Source organism: Colletotrichum jinshuiense, chromosome 5 (genome assembly GCF_051148585.1).
Source record: "Colletotrichum jinshuiense chromosome 5, complete sequence".
NCBI lineage: Eukaryota > Fungi > Ascomycota > Sordariomycetes > Glomerellales > Glomerellaceae > Colletotrichum > Colletotrichum jinshuiense.
In genome coordinates, this window is record NC_139312.1 from 2206161 (window position 1) to 2228540 (window position 22380).

At 55.8% G+C, this 22380-nt stretch overlaps 7 protein-coding genes across 7 annotated transcripts; 3 read left to right on the top strand and 4 right to left on the bottom strand.

The window, feature by feature from the left end:
• Positions 1–1352: 1352 nt before the first annotated feature.
• Positions 1353–1664, top strand: EsH8_V_000557 (uncharacterized protein; the record flags this gene model as incomplete). The annotated part of the gene is made up of 1 exon (XM_083273073.1): positions 1353–1664. One exon carries the CDS (start codon positions 1353–1355, stop codon positions 1662–1664), a length of 312 nt encoding a protein of 103 aa, XP_083125788.1.
• A 951-nt stretch (positions 1665–2615) lies between these two features.
• EsH8_V_000558 (uncharacterized protein) lies at positions 2616–3608 on the bottom strand (the record flags this gene model as incomplete). The annotated part of the gene is made up of 1 exon (XM_083273074.1): positions 2616–3608. One exon carries the CDS (start codon positions 3606–3608, stop codon positions 2616–2618), a length of 993 nt encoding a protein of 330 aa, XP_083125789.1.
• A 4284-nt stretch (positions 3609–7892) lies between these two features.
• Positions 7893–8603, bottom strand: EsH8_V_000559 (Tctex-1; the record flags this gene model as incomplete). The annotated part of the gene is made up of 4 exons (XM_083273075.1): positions 7893–8237; positions 8308–8382; positions 8469–8507; positions 8577–8603. 4 exons carry the CDS (start codon positions 8601–8603, stop codon positions 7893–7895), a joined length of 486 nt encoding a protein of 161 aa, XP_083125790.1.
• Positions 8604–9562: 959 nt separating this feature from the next.
• On the top strand, positions 9563–10061 carry EsH8_V_000560 (uncharacterized protein; the record flags this gene model as incomplete). Its single annotated transcript, XM_083273076.1, has 2 exons — positions 9563–9596; positions 9706–10061. The coding sequence occupies 2 exons, from the start codon at positions 9563–9565 to the stop codon at positions 10059–10061; spliced, it is 390 nt and encodes a 129-aa protein (XP_083125791.1).
• A 524-nt stretch (positions 10062–10585) lies between these two features.
• Positions 10586–11254, bottom strand: EsH8_V_000561 (uncharacterized protein; the record flags this gene model as incomplete). Its single annotated transcript, XM_083273077.1, has 1 exon — positions 10586–11254. The coding sequence occupies one exon, from the start codon at positions 11252–11254 to the stop codon at positions 10586–10588; it is 669 nt and encodes a 222-aa protein (XP_083125792.1).
• Positions 11255–15699: 4445 nt separating this feature from the next.
• On the top strand, positions 15700–17583 carry EsH8_V_000562 (ADA HAT complex component 1; the record flags this gene model as incomplete). The annotated part of the gene is made up of 1 exon (XM_083273078.1): positions 15700–17583. One exon carries the CDS (start codon positions 15700–15702, stop codon positions 17581–17583), a length of 1884 nt encoding a protein of 627 aa, XP_083125793.1.
• A 1689-nt stretch (positions 17584–19272) lies between these two features.
• On the bottom strand, positions 19273–19891 carry EsH8_V_000563 (uncharacterized protein; the record flags this gene model as incomplete). Its single annotated transcript, XM_083273079.1, has 2 exons — positions 19273–19656; positions 19781–19891. 2 exons carry the CDS (start codon positions 19889–19891, stop codon positions 19273–19275), a joined length of 495 nt encoding a protein of 164 aa, XP_083125794.1.
• Between the last annotated feature and the right edge of the window lie 2489 nt (positions 19892–22380).

Genomic DNA, 22380 nt, shown 5'->3' on the forward strand with positions numbered 1-22380 from the left:
ATATGAGGAGGAACGTATATATCTCAACATGTCGGCAATAACCTCCCAGTCTTGTGCCCAATGACAAGCGGAATTTCTTAACGACACTTGGCACAGCAAAACAGGGGAATTGAACCAGGATTTCTTCTGGTGGACAGCATCACCATCCCAAGGAAGGCTCTCCTTGGCTGACCTACAGAGAATATCTGAGGGGGGCTGCAACTTCGCAGGCAATGTGCTTCTAAAGATGGCGGTAAATCACAGGAACTGCCCCGGCAATACCATGGTGGCTCAATACCCTCCGGATTCACACGAAGACTACCCGAACTCGCTCTTTGTCATGCTTCCCGATTAACAGGCTCATGCGGCTATTCTCACCTGGATGATATGAGCTGGTAAGGGGAACAATTCTATTACTGAATCCGTGGGTCATGGATGAACGGGGCTATGCCATGATGAACTCAATGCCTTGTAGCGCATGCAACTTCGCCGCCCTCTGATCCGGCGCTTCAGCTATACTGATACCACGGCGTGCCGGAAATCTAATAGGGAAAGAAGTTGCTCAGAGACTGCAAAACCTCGAGCCTGGCTTCAGCAGGTCCTTTGGTATTGCTAGGGGGCGGCTAGAAGAATGCCTGGAAACCCACGAGTCCTGCATAATGCCTCACGGAAGCTTCATGGCGACCTGGCTTCTCGAGCTATCAACCGCTGCCTCAACAGTCTGTGTGAAGCGCAGAAACTCTCCGCGCCATGCGTCGTTTTGTCCTACTGTTGGGGAGGCCCGCAGAGTCTTACGCTCACCAAGTCCCGAACACGGCTCGGTGAATGGGCCATCCCTAATGATAGCCTGGCGCAGACACTGCGAGATGCCGTCCGTATGACGAATGAACTGGGCCTGAGCTATCTGTTGATCGATTCTCTCTGTATCGTCTAAGACGACAAATACGCCAAGTTGGGGGGCTTCCTGTACTCGTGCTGCCCCTTTGGCGCCATGGAGTAGGACTAGGGCTTTTGTCTCTCGTACCAGTGTGCCGATGGGACGACGGGCTCTGTCGTCGTCATCGACGAAGTCGCTTCTATATCGTACGTCAACTCGTCCGTAGCCGTGGTTGGGCCTTCTAGAATCTTATGCTCTCTCGTCGGATTATTGACTATGACCAGATGGAGACAACGTGGATCTGTCAGCGGCTGTGGTCCATGAACGACGGTTTTTCTTCTCCTTCCGCCTCGATATGGAGTTGTCAGGAGGACTACGTGGCCAGCTACTGGAGAAACCGCACGTGGGTTCCCTCGTTTGGCACAACCGGAAAGGCATATAATGGAGGCGGCTGCAGCGGCCCGCATACCTTGCACCGACGTGGTCGTGGGCGACGATGCCTGACGCAGAGATCGACTTCATCTTCACGGGAGACAGCCTCGCTGACATGGACCCCCGCGTGCCCGATGTCAGGGCCAAGCCAGCGAGCGACAAGGCGAAGTTCAGCGCTGTCGAGTCCGGCAGCCTGACTCTATGCGGGCAGGTGCTTCCGGTCGTTAACATGCACCAGCGCGGCGTCATTGAATGGTGGCCAGGGAGGGAGCATGATTGGGCAGTTGACTTCTTCGACGAAGCCGATGCGCCTGGCGACGACCAGTACGCTCAGTGGAGAGCCGACATGTCGAAGAAGACTGTGGTCATCCTTTAGCAGAGAGAACGCAACCTCCCCTGGCCGACAAGAAGCGTGGTCGTCTTCTGTACAAATAAAAGATATAAGAGCAACGATATACGTCGTGACATCGAAGCACTATGTACTCGACATCGCGTTCCAGGCTGCCTATGACCCAGAGCCTTGTCTGAACAATATGGATTGTTGTCAGGTAGTTGATCCAGCCATATCGGGATCACCAGCTCCGTGTCAAGTGAACCAGACCCAGAAGCCTTGCTCGGTTCGTTGTGGGTTGCGCAATGGCGTAGCCAAGTGACTCGGCCTCTGTCCGAGTAGTGCCGGCCAAAGTCTGACAAGTAGTATGGCGCCTATTGGAAAGAGACAAAACCCTAGTGCCTGAGACATGGAAGGCGTTCATCCAACATCCATCGTCTTTGGTCCCCACATCATGACCCGTATCCACGTTACGTCATAGCCATGGCCTCAGTCCGCTTTTAACATTGAGCGAGTGAAACTGCGGAGAAGTTTTAATGATTTGAACGAAAGTGAACGAATAAGTTTATGCTCATAATTGTAATGAATATCGTAAATAAGTTACCTGCAAGGCACTATAGTCTAACATGTAACCGCATCTGACATGGCGGCACTGCGCCCTGCTTTCTCATCTTCTCATCTTCTCATCTACTCCATGCGTATCCTCATATGAAGCCTGTCGCTGACTGTAGTCTCAGGTCAGCGCAATGCAACTAACATAGTGTATGCTTCCCCCACTTGGCATCCCCAGTATCCATGGCGCCTTCACAATAAATGATACATATTCTGTCCCATGTCGTCTTTTTGCCGTCTTTTAACTCCTTGCTGTAAATATGTTTACGTGCGAGCAACCCGTGGGTGCTGCCGTCTCTCTCTCATCCCGGTCTCTATCATACAAAAACTTCCAACCGCAATGCTCAAAGGAGATAAATGCAAATCATGTTGAGTACAACTTCGTCAGTTATGCGACTTAAGGGGCTTGGTGGCATGGCGGCCGCAGCGATGCGGGTGTTTGGGAGACTTGATGTAGCATGTGTCGCTAGCCTTCTCGGAAGCGCGAGGGCCGTACTTCTGGGTGACAGAGCAGTACTCGAGGGTGGGGCCCATCCACTCGCGAAGGTGACGGTGCAACTCGCAGCGGGAGATGCCACATTTGCGGCAGTACACCTGACCCTTGACGCGCATACGCTCGAGGGCGCGAACCTGCTCCTGGCTGCTGTAGGCGTCGGCCGGAGGCGTCGGAGACTCGTGGTAGATGAGGGGACCGGCAAAACGCCAGGCCCATTCAAGATCGTTCGGTCCATTGCGCCGGGAAGACAAGGGGACGGAGCCATGCATGCGACGGTGGATGTTGTAGAAGTGGCTGTTGGTCAAACCGAAGCAGGTGCTGTCTATGGGGTCGAGGTGGTCGAAGATGGCGAAGTGCAACTCTGCAGGAAGGTCGAAGACATCCATGCGCGCAGAGGGCCGGTGGATGCGAGCCGGCGGCTCATAGTCCATGACCGAGTAAGAACGGCGCGGGGGTGGCATAGGAGGCCGGCGGGTTTGAGGGGGGTGCGGAACATGCTTCATCTCCTGCATTGGCAGTTCGGTCTGCTCGGGAACAGGATCGATGGAGCTGGACGGCGCGTGCCTGTCCACGGCGTCGGTATGGACAGAGGGAGGAGCAGGATACGGCGAGGCGGTGGGCGCGGGGCTCGCCTGAGATGAGGTGACAGGCGAGTCGGTTATGGACCAGCCGCGGCGGGGAGTGCGCCAACCGGCACGCTTCTTGCTCAGCTCGTCGATCATGACCTGGCGCTCCTCGCGGCTCAGCATCTTGTTCTCCTGGCGAGATGCAAGGTTGGTTGCGAGGAGCAGACGCGCAACCGAGGCGACATGATCGGCAGAGTCCTGAGACTGAGAGGTTTGCCCGTTCTGGGCGAGGCCTGAAGACAGCACTTCAACCATGGTGACGCGGCTTTTGCGAAACGACGGGTTGTGTTCCGGAGAGTCGTCGAGAGCCCGAGCCTAGGGACCTGTTCGACGAAATATGGTGTAGAGGTGGCGGAGGCAAGTGCGGCCAACTGTCGTTGAGCGCCGGGTGTCTCGTAAGGTGAAGGAGATCGCTGCCGATGCGGATGACTTCACCTATCTATGTAGCGAAGGTGAGAGGAATGGGATATAGCGTTGAGATATCTGCGAGGGAGGGTTGTCCTCGTTGAAACCAGGCTGAAAGGAAACAACGTTCTCGGAATGCCAGCTAGCGAGTCAAGATTGCTGTTTCAAGTGATGTCAATGTTAGGCTTGGGAGGGCCAATGTCGGATAGTGGTAGTCTTCTTGGTGAGTTGGTGTGCCTCAATAGCAAGCTCATGAGGCGAGAGTAGGACCGTTGAAGATGGAGCCGGGAGCGGTTCGTTGGATATATAAGGGTACGTCAAGGGCAAGTGTGACAGGACCCTGATGAGGTAGTTCCAAGTGCAGATCAGTTGTGTTCTTTTAAGGAAGAGAAGAGGCGGGAAGGCAAGAAGGAAAAAGGGTGTACGGATGGATATGGTGGTGTGATGGAGCCAGCACCGGACGGGACAAGCGATTTTCGGTCGTCCAGACTCCAGCCCGACCCGGCCAGGCAAAGCAAGTCACAGGTACAATCAGAAGAGCGAAAAAGGATGCGTTGCTGGGTATTGGGGGTCCAGAGTGCCACTGGCACACATGCCATACGCCATAGTCGCCAAGTACAAGAGAGTTCTTCCGATTCAGCGTCCCTTCCAGCGCCTCCCCTGATAAGCTAGCGGATAGCGCGAGGCACGAATGCTGGGTCCAGCTGGATGTGATGGTGCTAGGTACTCCCGGGATGGGAAGAGATGCTGAAGGGGGTTCCATTGGCAAGATTGGCTGCTTTTGGTTGCCCTCCCCTCCCCTTCGTCTCTTGTCTTCCCCGCCCATTGGCCCGAGGGAACGTGGCAGAAACAAAAATGGGGAATTCGGTCATTGCCATCCTCGCGCGAATCATGAAGTATATGTATACTAATCTGCGATGACATATCCAGAAATAATCTCCAAGATCCTCGCAAAAAACACTGGGGGTAATGGAGATGACTGACGCCGGCCTGCTTTGGTCTGTAACCATCCCAGGGACGAGCCCTCAGCGAAAGGGTCTTTCGCTGCCCCAAAGATACGTAGTGTATGTATAGGTAGTGTGGTGTGCCGACGGGCTCAGCAACCACCATCTGAGGTATCCGGTACCCGGCCCGGCTACTTTCGTCATAAGGTAGGGAAGGCGAGGTGTAGCGTGCGTGGTTCAGGGTGCATGAGCCAAGTGGCAGAAGGGGTGCAGCGCAGCTCCGCCCGCGCCTAGGTAGGTATGTCTACACTACGTGCTACGTAGTGTCTATCGACAGATCCGAGAGCAACGCTCGGCGGCTCGGAAAAGCGAGAGACATGCGACTCACTCTCCTTCTAGTATATTACCACACTCTTCACACGAGCAACCGACTGACAACGACGCAAGCCACGACGACTCACTGGCGAATCGATGCCCCAGCTCTAGATCAATACCCCTCCATCACCCCTCGTCGTCCACCCCGCTTGCCGCTCTCTGCTTGATTGACCAACCAGCAGCGGCATGTATGAGGCACAACGCGCCATGGGGTTCGCGCTGGTTGGTACACTGTGATAGGTCTTGTTCCATTCCTCGCGGTTCTGGAACTGGCCAGACGTCAATGACATGCACCACCGCGCACGGAAGCACAGTACTTAATTAGCAAGTTGCAACAGAGCTGGCACTGCATACAGGTGCCAACGGCAGCCCGCATCGCGTCCCGCCTTGCCATGCAGCAACGGCAGGTGTCTACAAGAGCCCAACTGCAAGGAAGTCGACGGCCTCGTAATCTCTCGATGCATACTCTGCAATCTAGCAGGGACTCGTACCGCCCATCAGTCACTCTGTACGCCCTTCTCGACTGACCCCTCGCTCATCGTTCAGTTGTGCCGGAATTTAATGGCACATTCATCAGTCGAGAATGATGAACCTCGCAAACCACCAAAACATGATCGCAAAGCCGGCCAAGAATCTTCCCCGCAAGCCTGCAAGGCTGTCCGCTGTAACAGACCCGACAGATCCTACCGGGCGTACGGCCCCATGACCACGGGGAATAGCTTGGCGAGGCTGTTGTGCTTGCACGGCAGTCGTAGTTATCAGATCAGGACATTGAGCACACGCCCGCCTGGGGAGCTTTCGCGCAGGGTGCGGGTGACAGCGAGCCAAACCGTATGTTAAAAAAAAAAAAAACAGGGCACCCGGCATCCAGGGGTCAACATCGTCATGCTGCCGCACCACCCACAAATACCACCCAAGATTTGTGGGGGACCAAAGAGCGGTGGCGATTTCTTCTCGACAAGTCCAGCCGAGACACTCAGCATCTACCTATCGCCATGATGTACCTGCCTGATTCCTCGAATGCCCCGGTAGCCGCCGGGAAAATCAAATGCATGCCCCCAGCTTTCGTCCACACAACGGCTCGAGGAGTGTTCATGATAGCCCGTGGCACGTCAGAGGCGATACCAACACGGCCCTGATCTGCCATCTTCTTCCCAAGAAGGCCGGGCACAGAGAAGCTATGCTTGACCGGGAAGAAACGTGGGCGATAACTACCCCAAGCTACCAGGCGGCCAAAGAGTCGAAACGCCACCAGTTTCGCTGATCCGATCTGGCGCATCCCTCGAAGCCCAGTCATTGAAATGAAGGGTGCATTCCACGCAACCTCCCGTCGTCGGCGCCCACCGATCAGGCAAGCCGTCATATAAGGCCCTCTATGGTCTGACCCTCGCCGCTCCATGCCGGCTCCAGCCGCCGCGAGGGTTCCGGCGAAGTTCGGCATCATGCCTAATCCCTACGCCGCTCTCCTGCGTGCTCGATGTCACGGAGACATGGCACCCTAAAAAAAAAAAAGCCTCCCAAACTACTGGGACGATAATAAGCTCTGACAACATGGTCAGATAATTCGATAATGTTCAGGCCCGACACGTTCTCGTCCATCTCACAAAGCAGCCCTTCCGACCATCGGTGGCCCGTCGTTGTCTCCGAAGAGGGTGTGTGTACAGCTCTGGCGCCGGCACGCCCGTCTTTGCCATTCGTCCCAGCATTCGGGGCATTTCAGCCGCTTGGAAGTACGCCGCCATCGGATTTGGCGCCATGGACACCGGAGGCAAGCCCGCTCCCCCGCCTTCTTCTAAGTGACTCTGGTGCTGCTTGTGTGACGATGGTTCCCCTCCCTGTTTGGACTACGCCGCACCTAACGTTCATGCCGGTACATAAAACAGTAAGCACCGTCCATCATTGAGCCCGATTGGCAAATCTTTAAAATGTCAATTGCGCTGAAGAAAGATCATCAGGGTCCTGCGATATTGGGGATGGGGTGGTTGCCGTCGCCACATTATCATAACTGGGGACCACCAAACAATTTCGTGGGTCCTTGAGCGCTCATATTACCCGGTAATGTCGGATTTCCATGCCATGCAGCCGAGTCGCCCTAGTATGACGGACATGGCTCGCAAATACATAGTTTGAGCACGCTTTCAACTCGAACAGCTACGCATGCGGTTGACTCGACGGGGGCTTGCTGTTCCAAGGAGTTTCCGTCCAGCTGCACGTGAGAGCTGTCATCTGCCTAGCCAGTTTATGATATCGGCATGGCTCAAATCTTATAGATGGGGGGGCCTAAAAGCCGCATAACAAAGGCATTTCCCAGCGCAGGGATCCCGCCCTGATCGTGCACGCCTGACAACGAGCAACAACAAACAAACAAGTTTGCGAAAAGGAAAGAAGAGAATGACAACAAATGTTTGAAGTGAGAACGAGTTCGTGATATAGCATTGTTGTTTTCATCAAAACGCCGGCTATTTTTGGTTCGGTATAACGCAACTCAAACGCATAGAATAGACCTACACAACCTCCTCATTCGCCATAGATGCCTGACATGAAAACCAAACCAAGAAGGAACTCCCCCCTTTGCAGCTTCCCGCTTCCAGCGTAGTACCCCTATCTCGGCGGTCAGGACTTAGATTAAGCCCATTGTTGGGCATTTCCCAAGCCAATCCATTTCGTGTAGAACCTCAGTCCCTCAGAATGGCCCCCGCTCGTTTCTTGAGGCGAGACAAAGGGGAAAAGGAAGCAGATGCCTCGGCATGCCAAACTGGCCCTTCGGCTGCCCCCCTTCTCCATCTCACCTGATGGCCGCTCGCTCCGCCAGCTCTTAGATGGCGACCCAGATAAGCATGATGACGACGTCCATGCCCTTGCCCTCACCGCCGTCGTACTTGTATGACCACATGCCGTCCTTCTTCTCGTCCCAGTAAGCGCCAGTAGCGCTGTGCATGCCACGACGGCCAACGTGGGGCTTGCCGTCAGTGGCGGTCGCGGAGTCGGTGCTCGTAGAGATGTGCGGCTCCTCGGAAGAGGCGGTGGTTCCCTTGGACTTGTTCAGAGAGGAGGTGGGGACCAGGTGCTGGACAATGGTCGAGTTGCAGGCGAACTTGTAGGCGGGCGCAGAGCCGCCTTGGGGAGTTGACTCGGAGATGACGGCCTTCAGAACGGAGGACTACAAAAGGAGAAGCGGTTATTTCGGGAGAACATCATACTGGGAGCGAGACGTGGAAGGAGGAACATACGATGATCTGGGAGTTCCACTGCTCAGTCTTGACATGGTCGTAGAACTCAGCAGAGCCAATTGCTTGTTGGCAAGCCTGGTGGAAGGTGTTGTGTTAGTCGTCATTTATCACATGAGATGGTGTTGCGATCTCGTTGCGATATCGCATGCTCCAGGGCTTACATCGGTGGCGATCTGCTTCAGACGGTTGAAGGCAACAGGCTGTTCGAGGGAGAGTCAGTCAAAATACGACATACACACGGAAGTTTTAGCGTGGGGTGGTTGGCATACAGGCGTAGACGTCGTGGGGGCAGACATTGTGAAAGTCGGACGTTTTTTGTTTTAGGGGGGAGAGGTTTGCGACGGCGACTGTCGTTGACGCTTGCTTTTCGTGATACGTGGAATACGGTTAGGAATGGAATGTGCGGAAGTGTAGAATGCGATTGCGTGAGAGGTCTCGGTATGTTTTGAGGTGTACGTGGATGTCTTTGTTGACAGATCGGGACAAGGCAAGAGATATGAGACTCCTCCACAAAAAGCTACCGGTGTTGTGATACGAGCCCGATTTGAGCGCCTCGCGTCGCACCACGGGCCGTCTAGGTACTCTAGCCACGGGTGCGCGGGGCAACGGGATCACGTGTCTGAGTCTCCAAAAGTCTTCAACGAGCCACAGTTTAGTCAGCCTCGAAATCGCTAATTACGGGGCTCAGCCTTCCCCTGGTGTGGCTTCCCCAATCAGATCACGATGAGATGGCACGTGTGTCTGGTTGTAGCATGTTGAAGGCAAACGACATGGGTTACGGCTGTGGCTGGTGGGGAGCTCTAGCCGTGCTGGCCTAGCGTCACAAGTTCTGCGATGGAGCTCGCGGTCGGTTTTGAGGGGCGGCCGCTGATTGTCTGTGGTGTGTCGTATCGAACAAGCTTTCAAGCGGGTTCTCGGTTACAGATTATTGTGACTTCCCTTTACTCTTTTCTCCCGCTCTCCGCATTCCCTCTCTTCATTCATCCTTGAAAGTCTTTCTCATTGTTCAGACGAAAGAATTAGAAGAATCAATTGGGATCCGGCACGCTGCTCAATTGACCGTCCTCGACACCTCACCCTCCCCAGCGACGCCAATACGATCGAACGCCTTGCCGACTTGAGTCCGAGCTTTCCAGAGACCCCAAACGGCCGCCCGCAGAGCGTCTGGTTGTGAAAAAAGACTTCGCCTCATCGTCGAAAGAATCTCCTTATCCACCACCACACATTTTCTAAGGAAGAGAACCAGACTGCCAGAATGTCTAGCCAGCCGCTCCTCCAAACCGCTCCGGGTACGTCCAGCCTAACCATAACAGCAGCACCCCTCATTTGCGCGGCGGCGACTCTCTTCCCCCCCGATCCGAAGAACCTCATGGGCTAACAACATACCAAACCTCGCAGGCAAGCGCATTGCTCTCCCCACCCGTGTCGAGCCGAAGGTCTTCTTCGCCAACGAGCGCACTTTCCTCTCGTGGCTCAACTTCACTGTCATCCTCGGCGCCCTCGCCATTGGCATGCTCAACTTTGGCGACCGCCCCGCCTTCATCAGCGCGTTTCTGTTTACGGGCGTCGCCATGCTTACCATGATATACGCCCTCGCGACGTATCACTGGCGCGCCAAGTCGATTCGCGTACGCGGACAGGCTGGCTTCGACGACCGCTTCGGTCCCACCTTCCTGGCCATCATCCTGCTGTTGGCCGTTGTCGTCAACTTTGTCCTGCGGATAACGTACTCGTCCAAGGAGAAGAAGCACTGAAGCGGCTGCTGCCCTCGGGAATAATTGGGTGGACTAGAGGGGACGTTGATCGGGGAATAGGGGATGGTTGCAGGCTTCGCTGAAGGCGGAGCTTGCTATCTGTAAGATGAAGGTGAGGATATCTGGGGGAGTGTTTGCCCTGCGCGGACAAAGTTGACAAAGTTGCGACTGTTTGGAAACCTGTTTCGTAAGCCCTACTTGGGCGGGAGCGACTTGAGCGCGGATGTTGAAGGTCCCTGGAGGTGTACAGGAAAGGCGTATGCATCGTGATCATGGAGTATTGTCACCCGGAAGGATTGCATCAGTCCGTACAGCAAGGCTGCCTAATTATATAGCGAAAAAATCCATTTTTTTCTTTCTTGTATCAACTTTTGCCTGGCCGGTTGGGTATCAAAAACGTGAATCCTTCTATCCGTCCAACGCCCTCCCATGCAGTGTACCTGGGTTTTCACCAAGTGTGTAGAATAACAGCCTCGCAACCGAACCCCCATTAAGCCCTTTAGCATCTGTGACTTCAGTGCTGCTCATACCCCGGCAGTGGCAGCGGAGCCGCCTTGCGGCTCGTTTGTCTGAGTGGTAACATCTGCCCTCGCCTTCAGTTCCGGCATGGGCACTAGCGAGAGGAATATGCTCAGCGACTTCGCCGCGCGTTTTGTCGCCTGAGGTATCACGGCCCTCTCGAAGCGGCTGTCCATGACCTCGAAATCGTCATCGTCCGAGTCCTTCCCTGTCCCGGTTTCGCCAGAACCACCGCCGACCATGGTCTCTTCCACAACCTCGGCCTTTGGCGGCAGCTCGTACATCTGGTTGTACTGGTACCACTGTCCGCCCTCATCCCCCGTCGCAACGATGCGCTTCACCTGCTCTGCAATCGTGATCATCTTGACTACCTCGCTTGGCCGCGCGTAGATGAGCACGGCGCGCTTTCTCGGGTCGCCGTCGGCCTTGCGCAGGTGCTGCAGGAGCCAGGTCACGCGCTTCTGGATCTTGGTCGACGAGATGGTGAAGGCCGGGAGGACGTCGTACTTTGATTTGAGCTCGGCGAGGAGGGCATCGTGCGAGGGCAGAGGGGTCGTCGGGGCGTTCGAGGCTGCCTTGCTCTTCTTTGGCTCGGCCGGCTCGACCATTATGGGTGATTTTCTCTTCTTGTTGCCCTCGTTGCGAGAAGCGGGATCATTAGCCATGGCCTGCATCGTGGGAGCTTAAAACCATGGCAGAGCCGCTGTCGGATGGCTCGGCATGTGTCGTCGCGCGGGGCAGTCTGCGTTTCGATGTAGATGCAAGCCCGGCGCAAGATTCCTACCCTGCCGACGAGATTTTGCAGCCGGAATCTGGATCTCTCCGAGATCTTATCGGAGAAGAAGCTTTGACCACCACCAGATACCCGGAGTGAAACCCCCGTGATGAGCCGCGCCTTCTAACCAATGAAGATGAGGATTAAGGATAGGGCCCGAAAATGATAACCAGCGTACGGGATTGCGATATAGGCAGCAAGCTTTAAAAAAAAATACTGGCTTCTCTCTCCCCAGCATCTCAGCGAGGTCACTCCGGATGATTGGGCGCCGTCAGTGACCATTACAAGTCACGTGATATAGCACGGGGTCAACGATGCATCATTCCTGGCCTTGCCGAGCTTTGTGGATTCGGGTCGGACACGACCTTCTCGCCTCGCCGGACCTGGACTAGCGTTCCGCGGAAGCTGGAAGGGTTCACTAGGCAGGCTGCCCATGCGCCGTGGGCCCGTGGCTTTTCTGCTTCACATGTTTGTGGTGGCCTGTGCAGCGCCACGACTCATCCCCAGGACGCCATTCTTGTATGATTTGCTGGGCGTTGGTCCGGGTACTGCTGCTTGCAGCCTGTCGCGAGCCCGCAAACCGGCACTGACAAGGTCGAAAGAGACCTTCCAGGATGCACACTTGTTTTACGATGGATGGTGGAGTGCGAAAGGGTTGCCGTGGCAGGAGAGTGAAAGCTGGAAATGTTTGCTACTGAATCATGGACAAGTGACATCTCGTCATACAGCAGTGTCCAAGAGGGTCCCCCAGTGGCTCCCCCAATGTTTCCAACCATCCGAGATGCAGCATGCTGGCCGAAGCTGCACGACCTGCAGTCGCATCAATCCGTTTCTCCCAAAGGACGCGGTTCGGATCCCGGGATGAGGCCTGGATGAATATCGATGCAGCTGTTCAAGGCAGGGATCTGCATGGATAGCGGGCTACTTGATCATCTGCAACCTTGACCGGTGAGTCGGGGCTATTCGGCGACGTTCCCGCGGAGGGTCGTAATGCTATGGAGGATGGGGATTGGCTTATTCCCCCAAAGCTGGGCGCAACATCGCGGATGGAGATTCGAGACCCATGTACCTCGTTAGCAATCTTCAGGTCTGAAACCAGAAAGGGCTAAAGGCAAGCTGGGCACGCCGGGTGGCGTGGCGGATTTCAAGCGGCCATCCATGCCCTCCTGCATGTCGCACCCACCCATCCCCCCAAATCCTCGTGCGAGGCCGGCTGTCATCAGAGTTGCAGGGCTCTAGAAGGGCTGCAAGATGCGAGACCTCAGCGGGCGGCCAGTATCACCATGTTTGATGTTGCGCGACGGGTCGACAGTGAGGCGGAAAAGGAAGGCGGCATAGGAGAGAAGGGGGAATGGAAGCAGGAGAAGCACGCGGGCGCATGGCCTCCCCTTACTCGTCGGGGTCCAGCTTTCGTGCCATCCCACAAATTTCCCGCCCGCGGCTTCATGCCGGGCTACTATGAAAACATTAGCTCTCATCGTGTGGTATTTGGAAATCGGGTCGTCGTGGGCGCTAGGTGTAGCTTCAAGCCGACCGGAATGGCGAGCCCCCGACCCAGACGAATGAGAACGAGAGCCTACCGTCAGGTACGTGGAGAAGAAGGCTCGGCGGCGCGCGCAATAACAGCTACCATGAACAAATGAGACGGGCTCTTGGATGGTTGCATTCATCAGAGGAAAGGGTCGGCTGGTCCCTCTGGATTGACACGACATACGCCAGCCGGCGCTATGCCACCAGTCGCATCGCAGCATGAATGGATTTGACGGCGGGCAAGAGCACTTTGACGGCTCATGGCATGATGTCCAGCCTGCCCAAATGCTGATGGACATGCTTGTAGCCAACCACAATGGCATGGAAAGGCGTCCGTCCGGCAAGCAGCCACCAGCCGCCTGCCCTGCACATTGGCAATTTACGCTGTAGTGCTGAAGAGGCCCCGACCCAGCGGAGGAGGCATTTAGTTCCATTCCCACGCCTCTAGGTACTATGGCTCGTGCAGTACACTACTGCTACGTGGGTGTGTTTACCGCCCACCCCCCGAGGTAATGGGGAGTACGGCACCAAAACAAGACGGCAGGCAGGCGGGAGGGGGAGACAATTCTCACTCACACACCACGAGCTTCCCCCATCCTTTCTTCTCCCTCCCCACTAAGGGGAACGAACCTTACCTTGGGTAGTAGGGTCTTTTTTTTATTTTTTTTTATTTTTTATAAGACACTTGCACTCGTTGAAGCCCTTTGGGTAGGAACAAAACATGACAGTCAATGAGGTAGATCGACATGGACTTGCCATTCATTGCCCTGCTGGTGGCCTTCCTCAATTCAAACGAGCCGTTGGCCTCCTTCCCTTCCGTTTCCCTGTTTCTTCTCCCTCCCTCACCCTTCTCTGCCATCCATCTCTTGATCACCGAGAAATAGGGGGATTCCTTGTCAGAAGCATCCACAACAGCTGTGCCCGTACCTAGGACGCCGCCCACCTCCCAATCCCGTTCTATTTTCGGGCCGGTAATAAAACACGCAGTGCAGCGTAGTCAGAGATCCGGCTGCGAGTTGCGACAGGCAAAGGACCCCCGTCCGTCTCATCATCCCATCAGATACACACAAGACAAGACCAAACACAGACACAACAGAAGGCGGAAGAAGCAGGCGTCCCATCTCAGGCCTAACGCACCGATCCCGTCCATCACCTTCCTCTCACAGGATTCTCAGCTCAGCGCGCGCTGTCGTTGTCGCTGTCTATCCCTTCTGCGTCAGGATTGCATCTGCATCTGCATCCAGGCACACTCACACAAAATATACACACACGCACTCGCATACATACGCGCGCACGCACACACCAAGCTCCGTCGCCGCAGACTCATCAGTGTCCAACCCACGGTCGCCGATACCCTGACTGACTCTCTTCTGTCTCCCTTTTTTCTGACGGGCAAGCCGTCCGGGTATCGTTTAGGTCGTGTCGACATCGGATCTCCCTCCCTGCTGTCCCCGTCGTGCACACTACACTACTGCCCACCCCCTGCTCTTCTTCCTTCCTTGGGTTCCCTCGTCTTCTTTTCCCTGGCAGCCCGGTGTCTGTCTCTGGGTCAGACCAAACAAGCGCATTTCCTCGTTCCCTGCTCCATCCTACCTCCTGGCCAATCAGGGTCGAATTACTGAGCACAATCCTTATCCACACCACCCACATCTCACACCCTCCCCCCCCTTCTCCGTTTTATGGCCCCCCCTTGCATCCGGTTCGCAAACTGCCTTTTCCTAGTCAGTCAGCCCCTCGCACCATCATCAGCACCAAGCACCAGCGCCGGCACCAAGCATCCACCAGCTTCTTGCACCCGCAATCCAGCAGCTCTGCGCCGCGTACGGTACCGCGCTGCACCAATATCAACAACAGAAACAGAACCACTCGCAAGAGCCAACCTGGCACAGCGCAGCGCCCAGCGTCCCGGTCAATCCAGTCTTGGCCGTCCAGTCGCTCCTTGTTCTCTGGCTGGCTGTTTCGTTCCTCGGGCCCCAGTATCAGGCCCACCCGCACTCGCAATCACCACCCCAGAGGCCAATTTCCCACCAAACTCGCACACGTCGCCCGCCTGAGGGAGCTTCCCCCATCAGTTGTTCTCGCTCTTCCGCTGTCATTCCCATCTCCAACCATTCATCCTCCTCACAAACAACCTCCTCTCCCCCCAAAACAACACCAAAACCACCCGTCCAACACGATACAGAGGGCAATCCACGGCGTCGCCCTTTACTTTGCCCGCCCGTCTCTCTTCGCGCATTCATTTTCGCTCGGTTTTTCTGCGCGATATCGAGGCTTTCATTAGTTCTCGATCGTTCTGCCTCGCTGTCTTCGCTGCGCGACCCGTCGCAGTCCTATCCCTTTGTCGCCTTCCTCGGCGTCCGGCTCTCTCCTGGCTTTGGCTTTCCTGAGGGGACGCCCGGCCACATCATCGCGCGCACTCGCCCCTGCCACCCCTTTTCTGGCCCCATTGCCCGAACCCAACCAACGCACACCTGCCGCCTCGCCCACGCCCACACCCAAGCCCACGCCCACGCTTACACCTGCCTGGGGAATCCACTGTTTACGTCAGCCCCCCGTCGCAGCTCAGCTCAGCTCGGCCCAGAGCGTTGCACCTCGCATCAAGTCGCACTTGCCTGCCTGGCCTGTCCGCCACCGCCACATTTCACCATCAGGCTGCTGCCGCTGCTGCCTTGCGCCTCGCCTCACGCTGCATAAAACCACCAGGCGTCCCCCTTGCGACCTTTCATCTCATCGTCACCCCTTCAGAGCAGGCTCATGTTCCGATTCTGGGGTTCAGAACGGGGAAGCGAAACCACTGTCGGTGTCAGCCAACCAATGCCGTCATTCGCGCAAAAGCACCAGTTCATCCTGCCGCATCCTGCCGCACCCACGACATCTCTGTCAAGTCCGGTGTGTCCTCAAAAGAGGCGGTTGTCCGTCGCCGACGATTCACCCTCACCAGATGTTGCACTCACCGCCAACGAGCAGCCCTTGAAAAGGGCGAAGCTGGAGAACAGCCCTCTCCCTGTCGCTGACATTCCTTCCTACGGTGCCGTCGCAGATGCACCTGCTGCTGCACCCGCGGTGACTAACGACATGGAAGACGCGTGCGACGCTATCCAGTACCAGTTTGGTCTGGAGATTTTGCTCAAGCACAATGAGTTGAGGCTAATCAACCAAGAGCTTGCGAAGTGCCAGGTCGCTCTCGAGCAACTTCGTCGCTGCCATCTCATTCCGTATCCCACCGCGTGCCCCACTCCGGCGCAGATGTTGGATATCAGCAACGGAAAAGGTCCAGCTTTGCAGAACCGCCCGGGAGAGCCTGTTCCCCAATGGGCCCCGCCTTTTGGGGTTGTCGATGGTCCCTACGCTCGACACTACGCCAAGTGGCTCATCCCCGATCCCAAGTTTGATGGCATGCAGCCAGAGTGGTACCCCGTGCTTGAGACTGCCCGTAGCAGAGGCTCGGTCGAGGGACGAACAACGAGAAACAGCATGTCTGACCTCTCCAGCGCAAACAAGAACCGCCCGGTCCGGGGAATCTCTGGTCAGAAGCTACAGTCTCTGTCCAGCGGCTACCCTCAACCCAAGGAGAAGGCTGGACCTTGTGTTCTGAAGCGCTCTGATGGCCAGACAGTGAAGCTCGTCTGCTTGGACTGCAACCGAGAGAATTTCAGCAGTACTCAGGGGTTCATCAACCATTGCCGAATCGCTCACAGGCGAGACTTCAAGAGCCACGAAGAGGCAGCCGTGCACTGCGGCCATCCTATCGAGGTGAACGAAGGTGGCGGTATTGTTGGAGAGGAAAAGGCAAGTGGTCCGTCGACCGCTGTCGCGTCTGGTCTTGTCCACCCCTTTGCCCAGACCGACATGTCAACCCAACAGGCCTATGTTGCTTTGCGTTCTAGGATCGCAGACTCCCTCAAGTTGTACCGCCAAGGCAAGCTGCCCGGCGTAACGAGCATTCCCAGCAGTTCCCTGAAGGCCGAGCCTGCGAAACCTGCTGCTCATAAGGCTGAAAACTTCGTCGCCTCGACTGACACTCCCTTCCTTTCGCGACTCATGCAGAGCAGAAACTTCAACGGCAACCTCAGTGACATTGTCAGTGATGCCAAGGAGAAGATGTCTCTTGAAGATGTCACGTCGCCTGGAGAGGAGTCGGAGGAGGCCGAGCCTGGTCTCGGCAGCCCGAACCGTGCTGCTGCGCCGGCCGCTCGCGTCCCTGCTACTGCTATGCGCATGCCAGCAAGAGCACCAATGTCGCCTGTAACTCTGGCACCCTCAACAAGGCCAGCTAGCAGCAAGGGCAGGTCGCCCCACACGGGCTTTGCTTCGCCGCCCATGAGCAGTCCTGACAAGGACGACGGGCCCAGACTGATGATGCTCCATGACGAGGACGTCGACATGGATGTTGACCTCAGCCCGAACACGATGGTCAGCAACAACGCGCCCTCGCTCGTTAGCGACGACGGCGAGTACGACGACTCGGACGATGGCTCGTCCGAGTCTGGTGTCAGCGACCGCATGGACGCAGAGTCAGTGTCTGATGTTGCCGAGATAACACTCGATGAGGATCATGAGGGGCGACCTCTCAGCCATCACCGGGAGCCCAGCGGCGTCGGATCCGGCACCGCTATGCGCCTCAAGAAGGACGAGAGCAAGCACGTCACCTTCGTTAGCCCTGTCAACAACAGTGCGAAACGAGCCCGAAAAGTCTAGGGTATTTTCGGTTCTTCCCCAAGTCCGACTATGCTCTTCTGTTTCTGCATGAAGATTATTTGAGGCATCCCCTCTCTTTTCGCCGCCACCTTTGGATTCCCTGCTTTCTTCGGCGATGAAGACCCTTTTTTTGCGCATACATACTCCCTTTTATTCGACGAACTTCTCTCCTATTATCCTTATTCTTTCGATCCTGCGCAACCAGGGGTCATTGGGACGGGCGAAAAGCAGGCCGCGGTGACGTTTGTGGCCAATGATAACGTCACTTGTTAGAGATATGAACCGGGCGTCACGGTTGTTGGGAAGCGTCTGCCTTTTGCGTATTGTGTTTTTTTGATTGTAGACTTTATACTGTTACAACTTCATTGCCTTGGACTGGAGCCCCTCCTGGAGGTGGGAGACAGGTTCGGAAGGAACACATCAAGGAAGATGGGTCTCCTCCTGGGAAGGGATACAACGCTTACGAGCCTACTGTAGGATTCAAGGACATCCATGTTGTATCATAGCGATTGGGGAAGAAGGCTTGATGATGAAAAAACATGAACAAAGAACCAGCTCATGTTGAGCTACCACTTAACTAATTACTCAGTTCTGTATAGTGTGCACGTGACTTCCCTTTTTTTTTGGCCGTCTCTTCACAGCCCAGAGCACCCTTGTGTGTAGACACTGCGACCTTGGCTGACATCCCTGAGGTGCCCCAGCGACTTGATGAAGATCACCCACCTATGGGTACTCTCCACCGACTTCAAACAGACAAACTCCCGCACATTGCGCCGAGAGATGAACATTATCCGGGTATTTCCCGCAGTTACTTTGTACTAGCCACTACGCTGGTGTCGTTGACGGACTGACGAAGTTCTTGATTGCTTCACGATCCAAGAGAACTCGCCCATCCACGCCGCCCATCCACGCCCCCCGGCCCTCTCTTGTGGTAATATATTACCACTATATGTCCCTTTCCGAGACAAAAAGCACATGCATGCATGCAGGACGTTCCTTGCCAGCGGGGTAAGAGAAGGAAAAGATAAAAGAGGGACAGGCCGGGCCAAGGCGACTCTTTTTGCGCGATCCCGGGGGGGAATGCATGGGCTGGATTCAAATGTTTCAAAGGAAAGAGAATGGAGGATGTTGCTCAGTCAACCACTCCCCAATATTTGTTTCCCTCTGGCCTCCTTTCCTCCCCCCCCCCCTTTTGTTTTCCTTTCTTTTTTTCCCGAATCGGTGCAACCGCCGAGAATGGTACGAGATACTAGAGTGTCCCAGATCTCGAATGTGCGCCTTGGCGGGAGTACGACGGCCTGGGCCATTCCCGGCCTCGTAATGGTTTTGGGAACAGGGGAGGAGACTGGTCATGTTGCGTGAATATGTCAATGGGCCCGGGACCGCCTTGTGCATGATTGTCGACCTTAATTTCTTTTCTGGGTTTTTTTTCTTCCCCATATCATGAATCTCATGGAAGTGCTGAATTAGGTAATTACAAAGATTAACCATGTACAGTTAGGTTCTTTTCTCTTCCCTTCGTGGCCGATCTGCCCCGACATGCAATTAAAAGAAGTCCAGTCTGGAATCCCAAATCTTTTGCACCGTAACATTATCGCTTAAATGACATGAATGTTTGGTATCTTTAGCCCCCCGTCGTGAAGCCCCGGCGGGGAGAGGTTTTTGGTTTGTGCTTTGGAGATTTCCCGTTTAAAGGACGGCGGCAACAACGCCGGCGACGGCCAGGAGAACGCCGCCGGTGTTGCGGGCGAGCTGGCCAACGCCCATGTTGGGGGTGCTGGTGGAGGTGGAAGCAGAGGTGGTCGAGGCGGCGTTGCCGGTGGCGGTGGTGGGTGTGGCAGTGGCAGAGTTGGAGGCGACGGCGTTGGTGACGGAGCCAGTGGCGCCGGCGGCGGTCTGGGAGGCCTTCCTCAGGGCAGCTGAGCCGTAGACGGAGGCCTGTTGGCAGTAGGTGGTGACGGTTCCCTGGGCAGAGGAGGCGCGGGGGTCCTTGGGGCAGTTGTTGTAGCAAGTGGCGACGGCCTGGTAGGCGGCACACAAGCAGTCGTAGTCGTCGGTGTTGCAGGCGGTGACCTGGAGGAGACGTTGTGTTAGTAAGGGAATCTTGGGGGAGGAGCAGAGCAGCCTCGAGGAGAGTCGACCCGAGGCATCTCGAGACTGTGTCTGGGAGGGTGAAGTGTTGTTGTGCGAGGCTTACCTTAGCTCTCTCGCTGGTCAGGCAGGACTCGACGATGGGAGCGGCATCGCAGTTGGGGTCCTGGGCCGCGACGGCGGCAACGAGGAGGGCAACGGGCAGGAAGAACTTCATGTTGAATAGGAGTGGGTTGAGAGGTCGAAGGGCCGATTATTAGGGAGTGGTTGTGGTAGGCTATCGAAAACGACAGGAGGGAGGTGATGCAACGAATGAAATAGTCCTGAGACTGTAGCGACTGACTGGCGAACCGGGAGGAATTAGATGGGGTGAGGACGGAGCGAGCTGGTGCACTGTGGGTTTGCGGAGGTATATTACGGGAAGGGAGGAAGAGTGGAAAGAACGAGAGCAAACGGGCGAGGCGAGCGAAGGGAAATATTAAGTAAATTAGGGAAGGAGCAATTTTGTCACAAAACGTTGTATCCGTATGATCCTTGGGGGCGCATCTGCTGGGGGTGGGAAGACTAGAGCGAGGATCGAGGAGAGGAGGCCCCGACCCGACTAGACCAAGGCGAGGGGGGGGGTGAGCAGTGGCGGCCGCTAGCGAGCTGGATAGGCCATGCCCCGGAGGACCTCTCTCCAGGTAAAGCAGCCAAGAAAGTGGAGGAGGAAGGGGGGGGCCCAGGGGCCTGCAGCTAGTTGCTTGCCTGATGGAGATTGATGAGGCTACCAGCCCCGTAGTGTGCGGTAGGTAGCAGCAGCGGTGGGCGCGAAAGGAACAGTATCCGCCCTCTGCATCAAAAGGGGAGTGGGCATCGGGGATAGACATGGTGATGGCGTCAAGCCTCCGTTGGGGGTGAGTCCCTCTGACCCTGTGACCCTGCCAATCCCCGCCTGAGTCTTCCCACTTTCGGTTGCAGAGGCCGCTGTCCGTATCCCCCCATGATCCATACCTGCTTGTGGGCATGGTGCGCTCGTCTTGTGTGTGTTTCTGGACTTCTAGCTTCAAGACGCCGATGTTTCTTTCTGGAGAACGGCGGGGATTCTTTGACGATTGGGGAATGCCTCAAGATTTGATGGCAAAGGAACCGATGGCCCATGGCTGAGACTAGACTTCCCACAAATAACCGAGAGGTAGGGGGACGTCGCTTGAGCCGAGTATCCTTGGTTGGTGTTGCATTTATTTGTGTTATGCTCCCTCGGTATTGTCTAGGATAATGATATATTATTCCCGGTTCAGCGTTTTCTCCGCCCTCTCCTGCTCCCAATGGAGTGTATTGGCAATTGTGCAATGTTGGTGGTACGATGGGGTAGAAACGGAAAGAAAACAAACAACGGAACGAGGTTCAAACGACGGCAGCGCGAACATGGGGCCCGGACGTCGAGATGAAGTCTAATCTTGTTCGGGGACAAGGGGGCCCGATTTGGAGGGCCGGTGATTGGGCAATGCTCTACTTCTTCCCTCCATCACCCCTGGCACCGCAAGGAGCAAGGGGCCGGCTTTCAAAAGTATGGGTTGCACCGAAAGACGCAAGTGCCGTCCGTGGCGGCAGTGCTTGGTTGAAGTCCACGATCCGCAGATCGTCCTGCTGTTCGAGGCCGCGATGTCGACAACGTCGGGGGATTTGCAGGTCGAGGCACAAACAGCTGATCTAACACGAACGGCGCAGCTGTCGTCTGTTGATTTGGAGGCTTTGACCCGTTTTTCTTAGCGGAACGCGTCTGGTGGGATGAAAGAAATGTTTATTTCGCGTCCAGAGCCAATAAGCGTTGCTCTTTGACTGGCTCTTCTTTGCTTTTGCCTCACGTTTTCTATGGGCCCACCCGCGGACGACTGGTATCTGTGATCCGAACTGCTCGAGTTCCACAAGGTCTGTTCCCTCCCATTCGCTCCTTCCTATGCTTGTATGCGATTTGGCCCGCCGCGGCTCGTACTCTAACCGTTTCTCTGCATCTATCCGTACTAAAGCCGGAGAGAGGCGAAACCACTGCGTTCTCGCCTTTCGTATCCAAACGTCGTGACCCGTTGGTGCAATGTTGGCGCGTCTGCCTACTGCTATTCTCGTCGTTTTTGCCATACGGGGTATCCGCTCATGCGCGTTCAGCAGGAGGGGGGAGTGGAGGAGACGAGAGGCGGCATCGACAAGTTGTGTCTCAGAAACCAACCATTGCCTCGCTGCACAACATCTGCTGTAAGAACAGGAATACGAGGTGCAGTTGCATTTGGAGCGGCTGGTGTTGCATCGTGGTGGTCTACCGGCGACGTATCATCCCCACCGTAGCTGCCACCGAGTCCGGCCGAGACCCAACATGATCGTACCCCGAATATCGATCACGGTTGTCAAGTAGCCCACGGCTGGTCAACCAACTACGCTATTAGTACCTCATTCCGACCTTAAATGCGCTGGCCCTGTCTGTGGGAAACCGTGCGGAGGTTGTTGGCACTGATGGCTCGATCCGGGTGGGGTTTTCTCCCCCCCTCTCTCTTTCTCTCCTGCTGTTTACTGCTGCTCAGAGAAACGAACAGTGCCTTGCTTAGGTTTGTTTGCATGTCTCTCACGGTTCGTTGCATTGCAGTGGATGCATGTTGACAAAAGGGATATCTCATTCGCCCGGACAAAGCTGCTTGATTCAGAAAAGCCACAACGCCCCATCAGCCTGCAAGC